We start from the raw sequence: 17,624 nt of genomic DNA, 5'->3' as shown, positions 1-17,624 counted from the left end.
ACACTACTTGAACACAAATGTACTTGATAAAATGAGTTGGCAAAGGAAGCCAGCGATACTTAATAGAAATAATCTGTCAAATAGTTTTGATTTCAGTGCAGTCTGCATCTGACTGTCTTTTTTAAAAATTACATTTACATGAGATCTCACAATAAACTACCCCAAAAACATTCCACAAAATGAATTATTTCTGAGATGAAATCATTGTTTTTATTTTAAAAGCTGACACTATAAAACAAACACTTGGCATATCAGGCAGAAAGCACAATTAGTGTAGATCAAAGACCATTCTTCAGATCTGGGAGAGAGACCAGGTTAGCTTTAAATTGCAAAGAGGGAATTGATGGATAGGACAAAGGCCAAGATTGCTCAGATGATCCTTATCTCTAAAGATTACTGAGGAAAATACAAAAGGAGAAAATCAAAAAAAGGTTAATTAATGTTGTGAAATGCTGGCCAGAGTGATTATTTAAATTTAAAACCTAAAGGAGACTGCAGGAAATTTCTAGCACATCATGCAGTGCCTGCAGGGGAAAAAAACAAGTTAATTTTAGAATATGGCAGTTAATGAAAATTAAGTTCTCCATCATTTACAGGAAAGTAAAGAGCAACATTTGTGAGCCTTAAGGATCAAAATGCAGAAACAAACAAGATACTACCAGAACTGTGGCAGAACCAAAATATATAAACTTCAAGTTCCTGGGTGTCAACATATCGATGCAGTTACAAAGAAGGCATGACAGCAGCAAAATTTCATTAGGAGTTTGAGGAGATTTCGTATGTCACCAAAGACACTCACAAATTTCCACAAATGCACCGTGGAGAACATTCTGACTGATTGCATCACTGTCTGGTATGGGCTGGGGGGAGGGTAGGGCACTGGACGGGATTGAAATAAGCTACAGAAAATGGTAAACTCAGTTATGGGCACTAACCTCCCCAGCATCCAGGACACCTTCAAGGAGCAATGCCTCAAAAAGGTGGCATCCATCAATAAAGACCATCACCCACCTCATCAGGGAGGAGGTACAGGAGCATGAAGGCACACACTCAATGATTTGCTTCTTCCTCTCTGCCTTCAGATTTCTGAATGGACATTAATCCCATGAGCACTATCTCACTTTTTTTTTCTTCTCTTTTTGCACCCCTTGTTTAACTTTTAAAAATATATATACCTCTTACTGTAATTTAATTTTATTATGTATTGCAAAGTACTGCTACCGCATAACAAATTACATTATACCAGAGACATTAAACCTGATTCTGATATAGTTAACTGAGAATGAAATATTCTTCAGTGAAAAAATACTTACACTAAAATTAATAGCATGTTTATTCTCTATAATTAACAAGCTTTCAACAAAATTTGACTGAACTAAGCTAAAATAAATCTTAGTGAAATCAGAACTTTACAGCCAACAATGGCAGAAATTAGTGTTACCAATGAATTAGACTGATTCAAAACAGCAGTGTGCAGCCACCATTTTTGGTTCTGCTTTCAAATGATCTACATTTGAAAAATGTCCTTTGGGCAATGAAAAACATCTGTTTAATTTCGAACAGAATATAACTCAAATGGTCATTAAATTATATCAGTGAGAATACTAAACGACACTTTAACTTCAAAATGCTGATGCCAGCAAATGTAAATCTGCTTATATAATAGTCCAGCTTTTTTGAAATGCTTCGTTTACAATTTTATTGTGGACACTGTGTATAATGTCACAGGGTAAAGGTACTGTTAAATGTTTTGGCTTCAACTTACATTTCTATGTTTTATTTAGACCTTATCAACCTTCTGGCAGCCCATTCAGGCTAATATGCAATCTTAAATTTCTTTTGACTCTGAAATCAACTCATTTACCTTCCATTTCACCAAGGCCCCATATTTCAAACTCCAGAATATTCACAGCTCATGTCCCTACCTGTACCGCTAAAATACTTTAATCAACACAGTTCAGACTGGAAACACAATATCCCCAGACTACATTCTCTTGATTTATCCTCTAATTTTCTTTTCTTTGCTGGGTAAGGAACCCGCTTCTGTGTAAAGTTTTGCTTGATTTTTTGAGATTTGAAAATTAATGAGCTTAAGAATGTAATTGTGAAGAAACTAAATACAAATGGTGTTCCACAAGAAAAAGACCAATTCATTTTCAAAGACTTAAGAAAAAAAAAATGTCCAAATACAATTATTTTTATTGCTTTATAACTGTGAAATGCAAGAAGAGAATAATAAATTCATCAACTATAACAAGTTCAGTTCTCATTACGGAAATAGAATTGGTTTATTATTGTCACATGTACTGAGGCACAGTGAAAAGCTTGTCTTGCATAATGTTCAAACACTTCAGATTATTACTCAGTGCATTGAGGCAGAATGAGGTAAAATGATATCAAAATGTAGAATAAAGTGTAACAAGGTATAGAGAAAATGCAGAGCCAGTATACAATAAGGTGCAAGGTCCTAACAAGGTAGATTAAACTCACTCACAATGTGTGCAGGCTCAAGCATTCACCTGGATAGGTCTAATTCCTTGTTAGCTTCAATAACTTTGACTTCATGGTTCATCCTATAAATTTGTCAGATGGTATTCTTTGGTCAAATAAATTTGTTGACCAAAGCCAGATATTCAAGCTGAAGTCCAGAAATCAGTTGTATATGATTTTATTTATATAAAAGTTGCATACTTAATTATAGAATTCTTTTTTTAATGCAGTTTAGGCAGATCAGTAGCAGTCTGCATCATTTTCTTCAGAGTTCTCAGCAGTGGCCAATATGTCTTGTAGCAGAGATTGAAGACTACTCTCAATATGATCACTGCTACATGCGAGGTGTTGGTGTTGGTATTCCAAATCTAGTGCTATCAAAACGTTCACTGCATCATTCACATTTTTCAAATTTAGATCATTTAGGGAAAGCCAGCTGTTGAAACTTTCACTGTTTGGTTCTTTTCCATTAAGATTCTTGGCAATTTCTATGTTGTCAGCATGTGAAGCAGTCATTTTTAGTTTCATTAATATCTTGCACGCTTTCTGAGCTACTGGTCTATCACAGTCCCACAAAGCATGAAATAAGATATCAAAAATTCCTAGATCACAGAGATTTTGTAGAAAGCCTCGCACTTGTGATGAACATGTGTTACTTGGCAATGCAACAGCATATGGACTTAATGATAAGTCGAATGTTGATCCATCTATGAAAGCTTCGGCCAATTCCAAACTGTAAAGTTTGACCTCCCAATCCAAATCATTGCTTCCAACCTTTAAAACAACAGGAACCACATCCACCAATTCACATGAGCTGAGCTTGTGGCTATTTTTCACCCAATCAACAAACACTTTAACCACAGCCCTTCTAGGAAAGCCCTCTGTATCCTGGTTCAAAATATCCAACAAAGACGAAAGAATATTTCCCTGGAAGACAAAAATATATGTTACTTGCTTTTAAATGTTCTCTGTGCCATTTCATAAAATAAAAATTTAAATTTGTATAAATGAGTTAAATCTTTAAGGCAAACATCCAGTGCTTACATCAATCCAACATGAATAAAGCCCTCCCCACCATTGAGCACATCAACACAAAACATTGTCACAGGAAAGCAGCATCCATCATCAGGGAGCCCCATCACACAAGACATGCTCTCTTCTCGCTGCTGCCATCAGAAAGAAGGCAAATGAGTCTCAAGACTCACACCACCAGGTTCAGGAACAGTTGTTACCCCTCAGCCATCAGGCTCTTGAACCAAAGAGGATAATTTCACTTGACCCATCATTGAAATGTTCCCATAACCTATGGACTCACTTTCAAGGACTCTTCATTTCATGTTCTTGATATTTATTGCATATTTATTATTTATTTCTTTTTGTATTTGCAGTTTGTCTTTTGCATACTGGTGAATGCCCAAGCTGGTGCGGTCTTTCATTGATTCTATTATGGTTAATATTCTATTATGGATTTATTGTGTATGCCTGCAAGAAAATGAATCTCAGGGTTGTATATGGTGACATACATGTACTTTGATAATAAAAATTACTTTGAACTTTGAAAATACAAATATTGAAAATTGTATTTACTTAAACATAATTAAATTACTATCTTCATTTATCTTTTATGGATTATATCAGCAAATAATAATTCAAACTATAAAATTTTAGTTCCAATTATTTAAGTGATGAGGGAATTTGATATAAACTATTCATGCCATAAATAATAGTTGCCATGACTTTCCCAAATAAATGTTGGGATTTTACACTCGTTTCTAGCAACGAGCATTTGTATTTATTTAAATTTATATTGTGCACCTTCTTCTCTACACACTGCAGAGGCACAAGCACTCATTCAAAAACAGCCACCAATTTAGGTCCCATTTTTGCATGTGATCTCTATGATGTGAGGATCAGATGGAGAATTGGTATTTACTTTTTTAAAACGCTTCCCCATCCAGTCAACGCAGAATCTAATTCTTTATTCAGCCGTTATACTTGCCTGTTCTTAGACCCCTACATTGTTCTGGTGGGACTCAACCTGTGCGAGAGGAATGACATCTCATTGCAAAGTCAGCTCTCAATTTAACTATAGTGAGATCAGAAGGATAAAGCAGAAGCCAAGTCCTTCAGAGTTCAGTATTAAGTGTAACACAATCCAGTCTCAGCCCTTTGCACATCTTTTGGTGGATATCCTAAGCTAAGAACAATCCCATTCACCAAAACCCTTTGGTACTGTGAAAAGCAGTCAAAATAAAATGATTAATTTAACCAAAACATAGGCAGATGTAAAATATAATCAAAAATATAATGCACCTTCACTGCTGTGAAGTTATTTTCATTTGATATAGTTTGCCAATTAGGAGAGAGATAGTCCATCTTTCCCACTGCAATAATGCCACTTGCACGGACATAACTTTCAGGATCTGAAAGCAGCTCCAAAACAAGATGAGGAAGTCCACAGGTCCAAATTAACAGAGAGAAATTCTGAACAGCTGAAATAAAGACAAAAGAGTCAAAATTAAAATCCAGTACAAATGAACACCTCCTACAACTGATAATACATGAACACCTCCTACAACTGATAATACCAGCCTTAGCATGATCAATCATTTTGCCCATCCTAACTTAAAACCTTTCACTAAGAAATTGGCTGCACTGTGTTGATCTCAACTCATCCTTAAATGTGGCTGCTAGGGATTAATCTAGAGATATGAAATTATGGATCGCAGATATTAATTAAAATGAGAACTAGTCTTCAGGAAATAAAACCTGTCCACAGATTAGCTTCAACTGAAACTGAAGGCCATCAAACCCAGTCATGGAGCATGACAATACATTCATGTTAATGTTAATGGTGGTCATTGAGAACTTCAGGATGAGACCAGGGAAGGCATCAAGTGGCCATCTTCTAACTTAACACACTGTTCAAAGGCACATGCATGCCACTTAATGCACAGTTCAGGACATGTCTATTTTGTCACATAATACTCTGGCTAATTGTATATTCAGGAAACACATGCAAAATTCATCAAGACTGATGAAGGGTCTCGGCCCAAAATCTCAAATGCTTATTCTCCCCATAGATGTTGCCTGAGCTGCTGAGTTCCTCCAACATTTTGTGTGTGCTGCCCTGGATCTGCAGCACCTACAGAATCATTTGTGTATATTCAGGGAGCCATCCTCAGTACTGTAACAAAAGAACTATACTTTGCATGTCTAGAGTTTATACTTAGAAGCACTTAGATCAGCTGTGTTTGAATACTCAAAGGAATTCTGCTAATTGGGATGTGTTACACTGTAAATATGTAATTCTGAAAAGTTACTGTCTAAATTAAAAATACTAAAGCTAAGTAATTGATTATAGCCACTGAAATGGTAGTTAACCATTTATTAAACAAGAGATCCTGCAGATGCTGGAAATCCAAAACAACACAAAATGCTGGAGGAACTCAGGTCAAGCATATCAATGAAAATGAACATTTCAGGCCAAGAGCCTTCATCAGGACTGGAAGGATGGGAAAACCACCTTGAAGAGGTCACCTCCTCTTACTGCTTCAAGAGGACTCCATTCAGTACCATCGGAAAATTGTCTCCAACAGATTAACCAAGCTCATCATCTTTGGAGATCTCCCATACACAGCCACCAAACTCATAGTGCCCTTACCCTGCACTGCTTGTTTCTACCTCCTACCCAAGATCCAAAAACCTAACTGTCCAGGTAGGGCCTTTGTTTCTGCCTGGTCCTGCCCCACTGAATGTGTCCGCGTACCTTTTATCCCCTCAGTTCAGTCCCTTCTCATCTACCTCCGCGACACTTCACGTGCTCTCAATTTCCTCAAGAATTTTCAATTCCCTGGCACCAACTGCCTCATTTTCACCATGGATGTCCAGCTTTATACACTTCTACCCCCATCAAGAAAGCCTTACAGTCCTCTGCTTTTTTCTTCACAACACACCCAAACAGTCCCCTCCCACCAGGAGCCTCCTCCACCTGTTGGAATTGGTCCTCATCCTCAGCAGTTTCTCTTTTGGCTCCTTCCACTTTCTCCAAACTCAAGCTGTAGCCATTAGGCACCCACATGAGCCGCAGCTATGCCCGCCTTTCCGCTGGGTACATGAAACAGTCCATGCAACTTGGCAATGCTCTCCAACTCTTTCTGTGCTACACTGATGACTGCATTGGTGCTGTTTCATGTAGCCATGCTAATCTTGGCAATTTCAGGAACTTCGCTTCCAAGTTCCACCCTGCCCTTAAATTCACCTGAACCTTTCTCCACCAGTTCTATAAAAATGCCATACCCTTTCCTCAGTTCCATTGTCTCTGCTGCATATGCTCCCAGGATGAGACTTCCCTTTCCAGGACATCAAATATGTCCTCCTTCAAAGAATGGGGTTTCTCTTCTTTCACCATTGATGCTGCCCTCAGTCACATCTCATCCATTGTCTTGACAATCATGTTCGCATCTTCCTGCTGCCTTAACAGGGACAAGAGTTCCTCTCATCCACACCTACCACACCACAAACCTTCACATCCAACACATTATTCTCCAAATCTTCTACCACCAAACACACCTTTACCTTTACCTCCCCCCATGCTTTCTGTAGGAATCGCTCCCTCCATGATTCCCTTGTCCATTTGTCCCTACCCACTATTCTCCCTCCTGTCATTTGTCTCTGCAAATGACAGAAGTGCCTGTTCACCTCATCCCTCACTTCCATTCAAGGCTCCAAACAGTCCTTCCACAACACTGCACATGTGAATCTGTTGGGGTCATCTACTATATCCAGTGCGGTCTCCTCTACATTGGTGAGACACGATGTGGGTTGGGGGACTGCTTTGTCGAGCACCTCAGCTCCATCTACAAAAAGCAGAATTTCCCCATGGCCAACGATTTCAATTCCTATCCCCATTCCCACTTGTCAGCCCATGGTCATCTCCTCTGCCACGATGAGGCTTCTCTCAGGTTGGAGGAGCAACACCCCTACGTAGCCTCCAACCTGAAATATCGATTTCTCCAACTTATGGTAATCTTTTCCCCCTTCCCTCATCTTCAATTACCCATTCTGGCCCCTTACCTCTTCTCCTCACTTGCCCCCCTTGTGCCCCCCCACCTTCCCCTTTTCCCCATGATCCACTCTCTTCTCCTATCAAATTCCTTCTCCAGCCATTTGCCTTTTCTGCTCATCACTTCCCAGCTTGTTACTTCATCCCCCATCCCTCTCCCACATAGCTTCACCTATCACCTTCTAGCTTGAACTCCTCCTCCTCCAACTTCTTATTCTGGCTTCTTCTTTCCTTTCCAGTCCCAAAACACCGACAGTTTATTTATAAACGTTTGTATTTCTATAGATGCTACTTGACCTGCTGAGTTCTGCCAGCATTTTGTGTGTTAATCATTTATTATAGCCTTTGCATTTACATGGTATAAAACACAACGGGAGGAGAGAAAACTGGATTCTCTCCAGAAGATCTACTGTTTTGAATAAAGACTTTTATACTTCCAGTATCAGCTTCCGTCTGGCTCAATTTTGTTAGTCCAAGAAAAGATATGAGAGCTTGGTTATAGAGCACACTTCTGCAAGAATCTTCCCAATCCGGCACTCTTTATCATACAATAGTAAGTAAATTAACACCTATGAACTGACTGTTAACTGACTAATCTACCATTTATTGAGTAAGCTTATGTTATTTTTATGTTATGTTATTTTTAAGTGTAACAACCTGGGGAAGGTTTTACTGCTGATGTAATGGTTTCTCTGTAGTGCAATGTTTGGGTTATGACTAGAGATAACGGGGGCTTTGGAATGTGCGCTGGCCAATGAGGGGAGATATTTTTCTTTCTTGTGTACCCGAGCGAAGGTTTTGTGGTCTTTTGTTTGGCAGAAGATGGAGAGAGAAGAGACCAGAATGGGGAAGTCATAGACTGCAGGACGGAGTGGATTTGAAATGGGGTTCGGGAGTCAACACCCGGGGAAAATCAATGGAGAACGAACAGACAGGAAAACAGTGACCTCCAACTTTGCGCATTAGACTGTTTCGTGAGAATGGGCTCTTTTTCTTTTTTGTTTCTTTACTAACCCTATAGTCAAATTAAGAATGATAAAGCTCAATCATTTAATTGCATATTGTGTACTGTTTGCTATTTTATGGTACTGATCTGTAACAGGGGAACACATCACGCAGCATCCACCCAAACAAGGTTTCTCAAGTTTGGCTGGGCCAGAGGCTGTCTTCCCCTAGATTAAGCCGCTAGCCGAACCCTAGGGTTACATAAGCATCTGCATCCAGCACATAATCCTCTGTAACTTCTGCCCTCTCCAACAGGATCCCACCGTCAAGCACATCTTTCCCTCCTCCCCATTTTCCACTTTCCACAGGGATTGCTCCCTACGTAACTCCCTTGTCTGTTCCTCGCTCCCCACTGATCTTCCTCCTGGTACTTATCCTTGCAAGCGGAACAAATGCCCCTACACCTCCTCCCTCACTACCATTCAGGGCCCCAAACAGTCCTTTCAGGTGCAGTGACACTTCATCTCTGAGTCTGTTGAGATCATCTACTGTACCCCAGAGCTCCTAGTGTGCCCTCCTGTATATCGGTGAGATCTGACGTAGAGTGGGAAGCCGCTTTACCAAGCACCTTTGCTCCGTCCAACACAAGAAGCAAGATCTCCTGGTGGCCACCCAATTCAACTCTATTTCCCACTCCCATTCTGACATGTCAGTCCATGGCCTCACTACTGCCACAATCAGGTTGGGGGAGCAACATCTTATATTCTGTCTGTGCAGTCTCTAACCCGGCATGAACATCAATTTCTTATACTTGAGGTAATGCCCCTCCCTTCATCATTCCCCATTCCAGTTTCCCTCTCCCACCTTATCTTCTTACCTGCCCATCACCTTCCTTCCCTTTCCTCCATGGTCTTTTGTCTTCTCCTAGCCTTTTATCTTTTTCACTAATCAACCTCCCAGTACTTTATTTCACCCCTCCCTCTCTCCTGGTTTCACCTATCACCTGCCACCTCCCCTACCCGTGCCTTCTTACTCTAATTTCTCTCTTTCTTTTCCAGTCCTGAGGAAGGTCTCAGCCTGAAATGTCAACTGTTTATTCTTTTCCATAGATGGTGCCTGACCTACTGAGTTCCTCAGAATTTTGTGTCCGTTGCTAATCCTTGTTAAATTAATGATACATATATCGGAACAATATTTTCCATTAGTGAGAAGGCTAATACCTTTAAGATGGAAGCACAGTTCACCAAGGAATTCAGCTGTGGAATCTCGAATCTCCCAATGAATATCGAATAGTCGCTTTTTCATTACTGATATGAAATCTGCAACATAGTGAAAAAAAACGTAACATTATTTGAGATTTACCAAATATACATCCACATAGATCATGTCAGTTTTGGAAGCCTCAAATAGATTATATTCAACAGCTGTACACCACATACAAACAAAATTTATGCATTCTGTAAGAGGACCAGTGATTCAAAGTGAAAATGCTCTGCACTATTATAGTTTACTAAAATTTTCCAAATATAAAGTAGTTTATAAGCTCTCATTTCTAAATACTTTTGGCACAATGATTAAATGAAGTTAAAAAATAAAATAATACAATTCTCTCTCTAAATTCATTTTGGCATCAGTTTTAAATATATTAAACCCAAAAAGGTTTCCAAGAAAACCTATTTGAAGAAAAGCAAAATTTCCTTACCCATGTACAGAGGGAAATTTTTTTTTAAGTTTGTCAGCAAACAAAAATGTTAATGAAGTAATTTTACACAATGATTTCTTGCTGGTGTAAATATTATGCATTATTTATAAATGCTGCGCATAACTAATCTGATATCAAAGGAAACTAGGCAGTATCATTAAATAAGTTTGTCATGATTACCTTGATCTGCACCCAAAAAGAAATGATATTGTGGAAGACACAATCTTTAGAATAGGATAATCAGATGAGACAGGAAGAGGTGCCAATACTAGGCCAAATGTATAACTGAAAATGACTTATGAAATTTGGTCCTCTAACATTTTCGTGGATCTGATTGCTGGGAAACCAGATATCATGTTCTGCTCGCAAAGTCTGACCACCAGAGAATGTACAAACTGCCAGCACAGACTAAAGGCAAGTAGCTACATTTTATTTTCTGATTTATTTTTCTGAACTGAGCTACACGGGATATAGCAGGGATCAGTTTAAGAAGCAGCTCCAACAACATTAAAAATGCTGCTTAGTGCATAGCCATAATATATGCCAGTTCCTTACCTCCATGTAAGAACTCTTGAAAATTATTTTCACGCATATGAGAATCTCCAGCTTTGAAGCTGCATAGGATCCATTGAAGTAAAGCATGGAGAGTTTTCTTCAAAACCTAAACATTATATAGCTTTGAATAATTACTTAAGCTTTTACATGTGATGCAACAAATTGGTACAAATATATATATATATAAATATATAAATAATTATTTTACTGCTATGCATCATGTGAATAAAAAGATTTACACTGAAATATTATGTATCTGTATATAAAACAAAATAACACTCACAGTACAGTCTGTATCTGGGTTTTGGACGTAATCAAGGAGAAGGCTTAATGCATTCCCTGCTTCCTTGATTCCCACTGTAATTAAATACAGGTCTATTTATTGTTGAAAATAACATATTTCAATATCACAACTGCAAACATTTTCATAATCAGAAGTATACAGGAGCCAAATTCACACTCCTGAACGGAGGATTCCTCAGGAAGTAGATTCAAGTAATGGTTATCAAGAAAAGACGGCAGTGGGTTGTAGAGGGAGAGGTGTGAACAAATAAGATTGAATTTACTATATTTATAACAAAAAATGTTTACTCACTCTATGCTGAATTAAAATTTCTAATGAAACTGAATTTTATCTTTGCCAATAAGCCTTCAGAGGAATGTTTCCTAACCTGGCATTGTGCATATTAAGTCACAGATAAATCCACAGAGTAGTTAACGGAAAACTATTTGGATCATTGTTTACCTGTTGGAAAAACAATAGCTCATTTTATAATATAGTTTCTTTAACACAATAAAATGTCTCAAGATGCTTCTCTGAGGATAAATAATATTGATCTATAAATTTATTTGCATATTTAATTATTTTGTTCTGCATGCCAAGTTACCGTTGTTATTAAGACATTAATACATAAAAACACATCACACCTCAAATAGCAAACCATGCTTTTGCTTGAATGACTGGGCAAGACTAATACTTTAAGGCGCTAAAGGCATAATTATTGGGGAAGTGTTAGTATTTGTTAATATTTTGTTTTGATTCGTACCTGCATAATGAACAACTGCACCAATAACATCCATTCCTGCTCTCTGAACCTTGATGCATCCAATCAAATGTCTGCCAATGTTGACACCAGCTGAAGTGGTGGGAACTGAAGTGCCAATGCATAACTGTAGAATAGTTAATACTGAGTTTATCAGGGCTTGGTGTGGAAAATCTATCACCTGAGAGGGCTGAAAAAGAAAGAAATTCACCAATTTTTGATTTATTTTACAAGCTGTATAATGAAATTGATTTACAATTAGTCTCTGCTCCTGCAGTTCAATACTTAAAAGCCCATTTGGAGAAGTATGGACATTTTTCATGAGTTGAGAAGACATTTTGTTTTATTCCGTGCGATAAAACCAAAGATAAAATAGAATTTCCTCTGACAGACACAACATTTTCTGTTTATTTTCCTGTTAATGATTTAGATTCCAAATCTGAGAAGATGGCAGTCTAATTTAAAGCACAGTGCAACTACTTACCATTTGTAACAGTTCACAGAGATGTGAAAGTGTCTGACAGATCAAGCTGATGCAGGTTGATTTCTTGGAAAGATGATGCTCAGTATCAACCCTGCGATTTGAAAGTTCATCCAGCTGTACTGCAGTAAAAGTGTTTCAGTATTAAACAAAATGTAGATTTTGCTTAAACACAGATAATATTGAAAATTTGTTATCCAAAATGGAATGTTTTTCCAGAAATAGTGTTTTTACAATAGTGTTATGTTTGAAAGAACATAAATTATTGATTAATTACAACACTTAAAAAGTTAACAACTAAAAAATAGGATGTTCTTTGGATTAAGGGGTATTAATGATAAGGAGTGGTTGAATAAACTTTCTCTGGAACATCAGAAGCTGAGGGCAGACCTGATAGAAGTATAAAATTATAAAGACACACAGATAGGGTAGAGAGCCAGAATCTCTTTCCTAGAGTAGAAATACTGAATACTAGATGCTGTAGCTTTAAAGTGAGGGGGAAACTATAAAGGAGATGTGCAGGGCATATTATTTTTGTTTTAAACACCGAGAGTGGCAGGTGCCTGGAACACAGTGCCAGGGTTGGTACTGGAAGCTGATATGATAGTGGCATTCAAGTGGTTTTTAGGGAGTCACATGAATTTGCAGGGAATGGAGAGATATGGATCATGTACAGGCATGATTTGGCATCATGCTTGGCACAGACACCATAGGTGTGTTCCTGTCCTATACAGTTCTATGTTCTAAAATGTTAATGTACTATATTCTCCAGATCCCCAAACTGACATCCCTCCTTCCCTCCTCTGACTGATTAGTCAGGTCTTGTTTATTCTCTGCTGAATGCTAAGGAAAAAGGTAGAGAAAAAAGTAAACATCCTCACTAAATCTGTCTTTTCTCACTGACAAGTTTTCAGCTATACATTTTCACTACTTAGTTATTTTCATAAAGTAGGAAACAAACAGGATTAAAGCTTCCAAAAAGTTAAAAGCACATTCTGATAAGGATGCTGTGCTGATCTGACACCAACCCTCCCTCTTGAGGTTCAAGTTTCAGCTCTCACCCTCTCAGAGCCCTAAACATTCAGCAACAGAAAGCAGATCACACCAACTCAAAGTCTGCATCAACATTGTAAAATTTGTGTGGGAGTTCATGCTTTCACAGGGTCGTTGTTGATTGATGCCGTTAGGATTTTACTACAATATCACGGTACTTTCTGGATATTTTATGAGTTGCAAAAGTTTAAAGAAATGGTGTGTTTTGCTGCTTTTGTGATTTCTGCAAACAGCAGGAGCTCGTGACAATGTAGAATTTCCTTTGGAATGGAGCACAATAGAAAACAAAGAATTTGAGAGTGGCACTGGTGAGAGTATGTATGATATCTTCTTGAGGAAAAAAGATTCATGTTTAATGGAGCCAGCCACTTCAATTACCCCACTCCCCTGGAATGAGTGGCCTCAGTAAACTTCTGGAGATCATATTTATTGCCTACAGTGCTACAAGCCCTCTGATTATGCTGCAGCAACAGTAATGCACGGCAGCTGGGCACACAATGGATAGTGAGTCAATGGATAACTCACTACTGCTCCCACAAGGCGAAGGCTGCTTTCCAAGTACAGTGGTTTGGACTGTGTGAAGCTGATGCTGACACCTTCTTGCTCCTCAATACCAGACATAGGCTTTCTGGCAGATATCCCGATGTGCCAATGAATCATCGTGCATTTCCATTAATGTTTTTCCATTGCCTACCCCATCAAAATCTGTATCTAAGTCCCCTACAGCAAGACTTGGCTAATTGCTCCTCTGCTGAGCTGACACATGTCACTCTTGTCTCCTGCCCTGACTGCAGCACATATGTGCCAGGCAGATTATGCTTTCACGCTATCCAGTAAATTGCCCAATGCGTCTGTACGGTTGCGAAAGTGAGACTGATTGACTGTGCTTTCCTCACTGCTGATCACATTTCAGTCCTTGGGTGTCTGAAATGAAAATGTTACAAATAAGGAACTGGAATATAAGGGAAAAGTAGTAAGGGGCGCCTTTTTATATAAGAGATGTGCATCAATATCAAAATGTGTGTTTCGAACTGTGAGATATGAACAAGGGGCTTGTAGCAGTGTTAAATACATAAGGGTGAGCTGAAGTAAAGCAAGTGAGTGAAATGCATGACTCCATTTGATAGGATCTCTTGGTAGTGGGCACAGGTCACTGGGTATCAGTTGCTAGTGTATGGCTTTTGTATGTGCCTTCACTAATCTTGTGTGAATTCACAAGGACTTGCCTAATGGCAATGATTTCTGGGCTTCACCATCCACTGTTTTTGAACTGGAAGACATCCAAGTACAGAACATTCCTCATCTTGACTAAAAAGCCCCAAATGAAGTATCTGAAAACATCGCTGCCGAATTTCTCCCATTGCATCATTCATCAGTATTTCACCCCGCCACAATAAATTCCTTCTTACAGTCGGACAATTTTAATTGGCAAGGCTAATTTTAACTGGAGCTATTGCCGATTGCTGCTGTGTGCTGTCAATCAACAACACAGACAACAACACTGGCTAAATATTAAAATCGTTTAAATAAGCAGGCACCATGAAAATGCTAGACTACAATCAATAGGCACAGGGTTCCTTCTGCTTATGTTGAGGTCTACTGCAGCTCTTATAAAAGAAGAAACATAGTGTATCAATCTTCTCTCAAACACTTCTCTGGGTTTACATAATTATTTCTACAATATGGTCAAGTATTCAGTATTATCATGTTGCTTCCTGTTTAAATTTTTAAATCTACAAATTGAAAACAAAATTACCACAGGCAGAATTTTGTAAAATCTATGTAAGCAGTACCTGCATCACCCCTGGTTACGTTAAAGATGTAATTCAGTGGCTGGAGCACTGTTGTCATAGCCTGCATCCTAAGTGGCTGTGGACTTTTAAAAAATACATTAAAATAAGATGCTGAAACAGGATGTAGTATACTCATCATTAATACATGCACAATCTTCATACTATTTTTAAATAAAACTTACAAGCAGTAATTGTTTTCTAAAATTATAACATCAGCTGCAGAACCAAAGTGAAGGGAGCAAGCTACCAGCTCATTAAGGAAACCATTTAAAAAATAACAGATACATTCAAAATTCATTACTAAATAGTAGGACAAATCAAATATGAAATTACCATTAGATATTATATCAGCATTGGCTAAACTTACAGACGACAGAGCTATGTTAGTTGGTCTACATCAAAACCCCAACTCCCATCAAGGAAGTGTGATATTGATTAATACTGAGAAACAGATGAAGATCTAGGCATTGGAACTCAATGTGTTTCAAATATTCGAACATTCTTTCACCAGATTTCTCTACTTGCTTAAGCTGAATAAAGACTATTACATTGATAGCTCCAGCTCCAGTCTCCAGGAGACTCCTTCAAGCACAACATATGTAATAAAGAAAACCTTAGCAAAAATTGTGTGGGTTCCTTAGATTGAAGCAGGAGTAATTCTTTTGGTAGTTAAGATAATGGCAGAGATATCACACAAATATTTTGGTTTGTTTTCACAGGAATCAAACAAACCTGACTGTCTGTAGGTAGACCCATTGTTTCTGCCCGCTGCTCCTGCTGCACTGAACTTGTGTCTGCATACCTCAATTCTGTTTTATCCCCCTTGGTTCAGTCTCTTCCCACCAACATCAGTGACACTTCACATGCTCTCGATCTTTTCAATGATTTTAAGTTCCCTGGTCCTGATAATCATATTTTCACTATGGATGTCCAGTCCCTAAAAAAAACTTGTATCACATCAGGAAAGCCCTAAGATCTCCACTTTTTTTCCTTGACAACAGACCCAACAGGTTTCTCTCCACCACCACCACTCTCCTCCATCTGGCAGAACTGGCACTCATTCTCAATAATTTCTCCTTAGGCTCCTCTCACTTCCATCAAACCCAAGGTGCAGCTATGGGCACTTGCATGGGTCCCAGCAATGCCTGCCTTTTCATCAGCTACGTGGAACAGTCCATTTTCCAAGCCTACACCAGCATTGCTCTCCAACTCTTTCTACGCTACATTGACAACTGCAGTGGTGCTGCTTTCTGCACCCGTGGAGAGCTCATCAACTTCCACCCTGCCCTCAAATCTACCTGACCCATTTCTGACACCCATCTCCCCTTTCTCGATCTCTCTATCTCTATCTCTGGAGACAGTCCATCTACTAATATCTTTTACAAACCCACTGACTCTCACAGCTATCTGGACTACACCTGTTTCTACCCTGTCACTTGTAAAAATTCTATTCCCTTTTCTAAGTTCCACCATCTCCACCGCATTTACTCTCAGAATTTGGCTTTTCATTTCAGAACAACTGAGATGCCCTCCTTCTTCAAAGAAAGGGGCTTCCCATCCTCCACCATTAATACTGCCCTCACCAATATCTCTTCCATTTTGTGCACGTCTGCCCTCACCTCATCCTCCTGCCACCACACCAGGGATAGGGCTCCTCTTGTCTTCACCTACCACCCAGAAGTCTCCGCATCCAGCACATAATTCTCCGTAACTTCCACCAACTCCAACAGGATCCCACCGCCAAGCACATCTTTCCTCCCCCCACCCATCCCCACTTGCTGCTTTCTGCAGGGAACGCTCCCTACGTGACTCCCTTGTCCACTCATCCCTCCCCACTGATCTCCCTCCTGGAACTTATCCTAGCGAGTGGAACAAGTGTCACACCTGCCCCTACAGGTTCTCCCTCACTACTATTCAGAGCCCCAAACAGTTCTTCCAGGTGAGGTGACATGTCACCTGAAAGTCTGTTGGGGTCATCTACTGTACCAGGTGCTCTAGGTGTGGTCTCCTGTATATCAGCGAGACCCAATGTAGATTGGGAGACCGCTTTACCGAGCACCTACGTGCTGTTCACCAGAAAAAGCAGGATTTCCCGGCGGCCACCTATTTCAATTCTATTTCCCATTTGCATTCCAATGTCAGTCCATGGTCTCCTCTACTGCCACGATGATGCCACACTCAGGTTGGAGGAGCAACATCTTATATTCCATCTGGGTAGCCTCCAACCTGAAGGCACGAACATTGATTTCTGGAACTTCCGGTAATTGCCCCTCTCCTTTCCTTCACTATTCCCCATTCTTGTTTCCCCTGACACTTTTTCTTCTCACCTCCCTCTGCAGCTCCTCTCCTTTCCCTTTCTTCCATGGTCTTCTGTCCTCTATCAGATTCCCCCTTCTCCAGCCCTTTATCTCTTTCACCAATCAATTTCCCAGCCCTTTACTTCACCTCTCCCCCAATCCCAGTTTCACCCATCACCTGTCACCTTGCACTCCTTCCT

General features: G+C 39.3%; 1 protein-coding gene across 6 annotated transcripts in view; it reads right to left on the bottom strand.

Annotated features, from left to right (window-relative positions):
- Positions 1–203: 203 nt before the first annotated feature.
- brat1 (BRCA1-associated ATM activator 1) overlaps positions 204–17,624 on the bottom strand; it is a 37,317-nt gene continuing 19,896 nt past the window's right edge. For all 6 annotated transcript variants that reach the window (XM_063058855.1, XM_063058856.1, XM_063058854.1 and 3 more), the window contains exons 7-14: positions 15,128–15,210; positions 12,285–12,403; positions 11,804–11,990; positions 11,041–11,114; positions 10,758–10,863; positions 9,721–9,819; positions 4,804–4,982; positions 204–3,417 (exon numbers count right to left, since the gene is read on the bottom strand). In XM_063058855.1, the coding sequence (XP_062914925.1) occupies positions 2,731–3,417; positions 4,804–4,982; positions 9,721–9,819; positions 10,758–10,863; positions 11,041–11,114; positions 11,804–11,990; positions 12,285–12,403; positions 15,128–15,210 (1,534 nt within the window). In that variant the 3' untranslated portion in view covers positions 204–2,730. The remainder of the gene's footprint in view (positions 3,418–4,803; positions 4,983–9,720; positions 9,820–10,757; positions 10,864–11,040; positions 11,115–11,803; positions 11,991–12,284; positions 12,404–15,127; positions 15,211–17,624) is intronic.

The sequence above is a fragment of the Mobula hypostoma genome, chromosome 9 (genome assembly GCF_963921235.1).
Source record: "Mobula hypostoma chromosome 9, sMobHyp1.1, whole genome shotgun sequence".
NCBI lineage: Eukaryota > Metazoa > Chordata > Chondrichthyes > Myliobatiformes > Myliobatidae > Mobula > Mobula hypostoma.
Note: the sequence above shows the minus strand (reverse complement) of the source record. Positions and strands in the feature narration are given on the sequence as shown.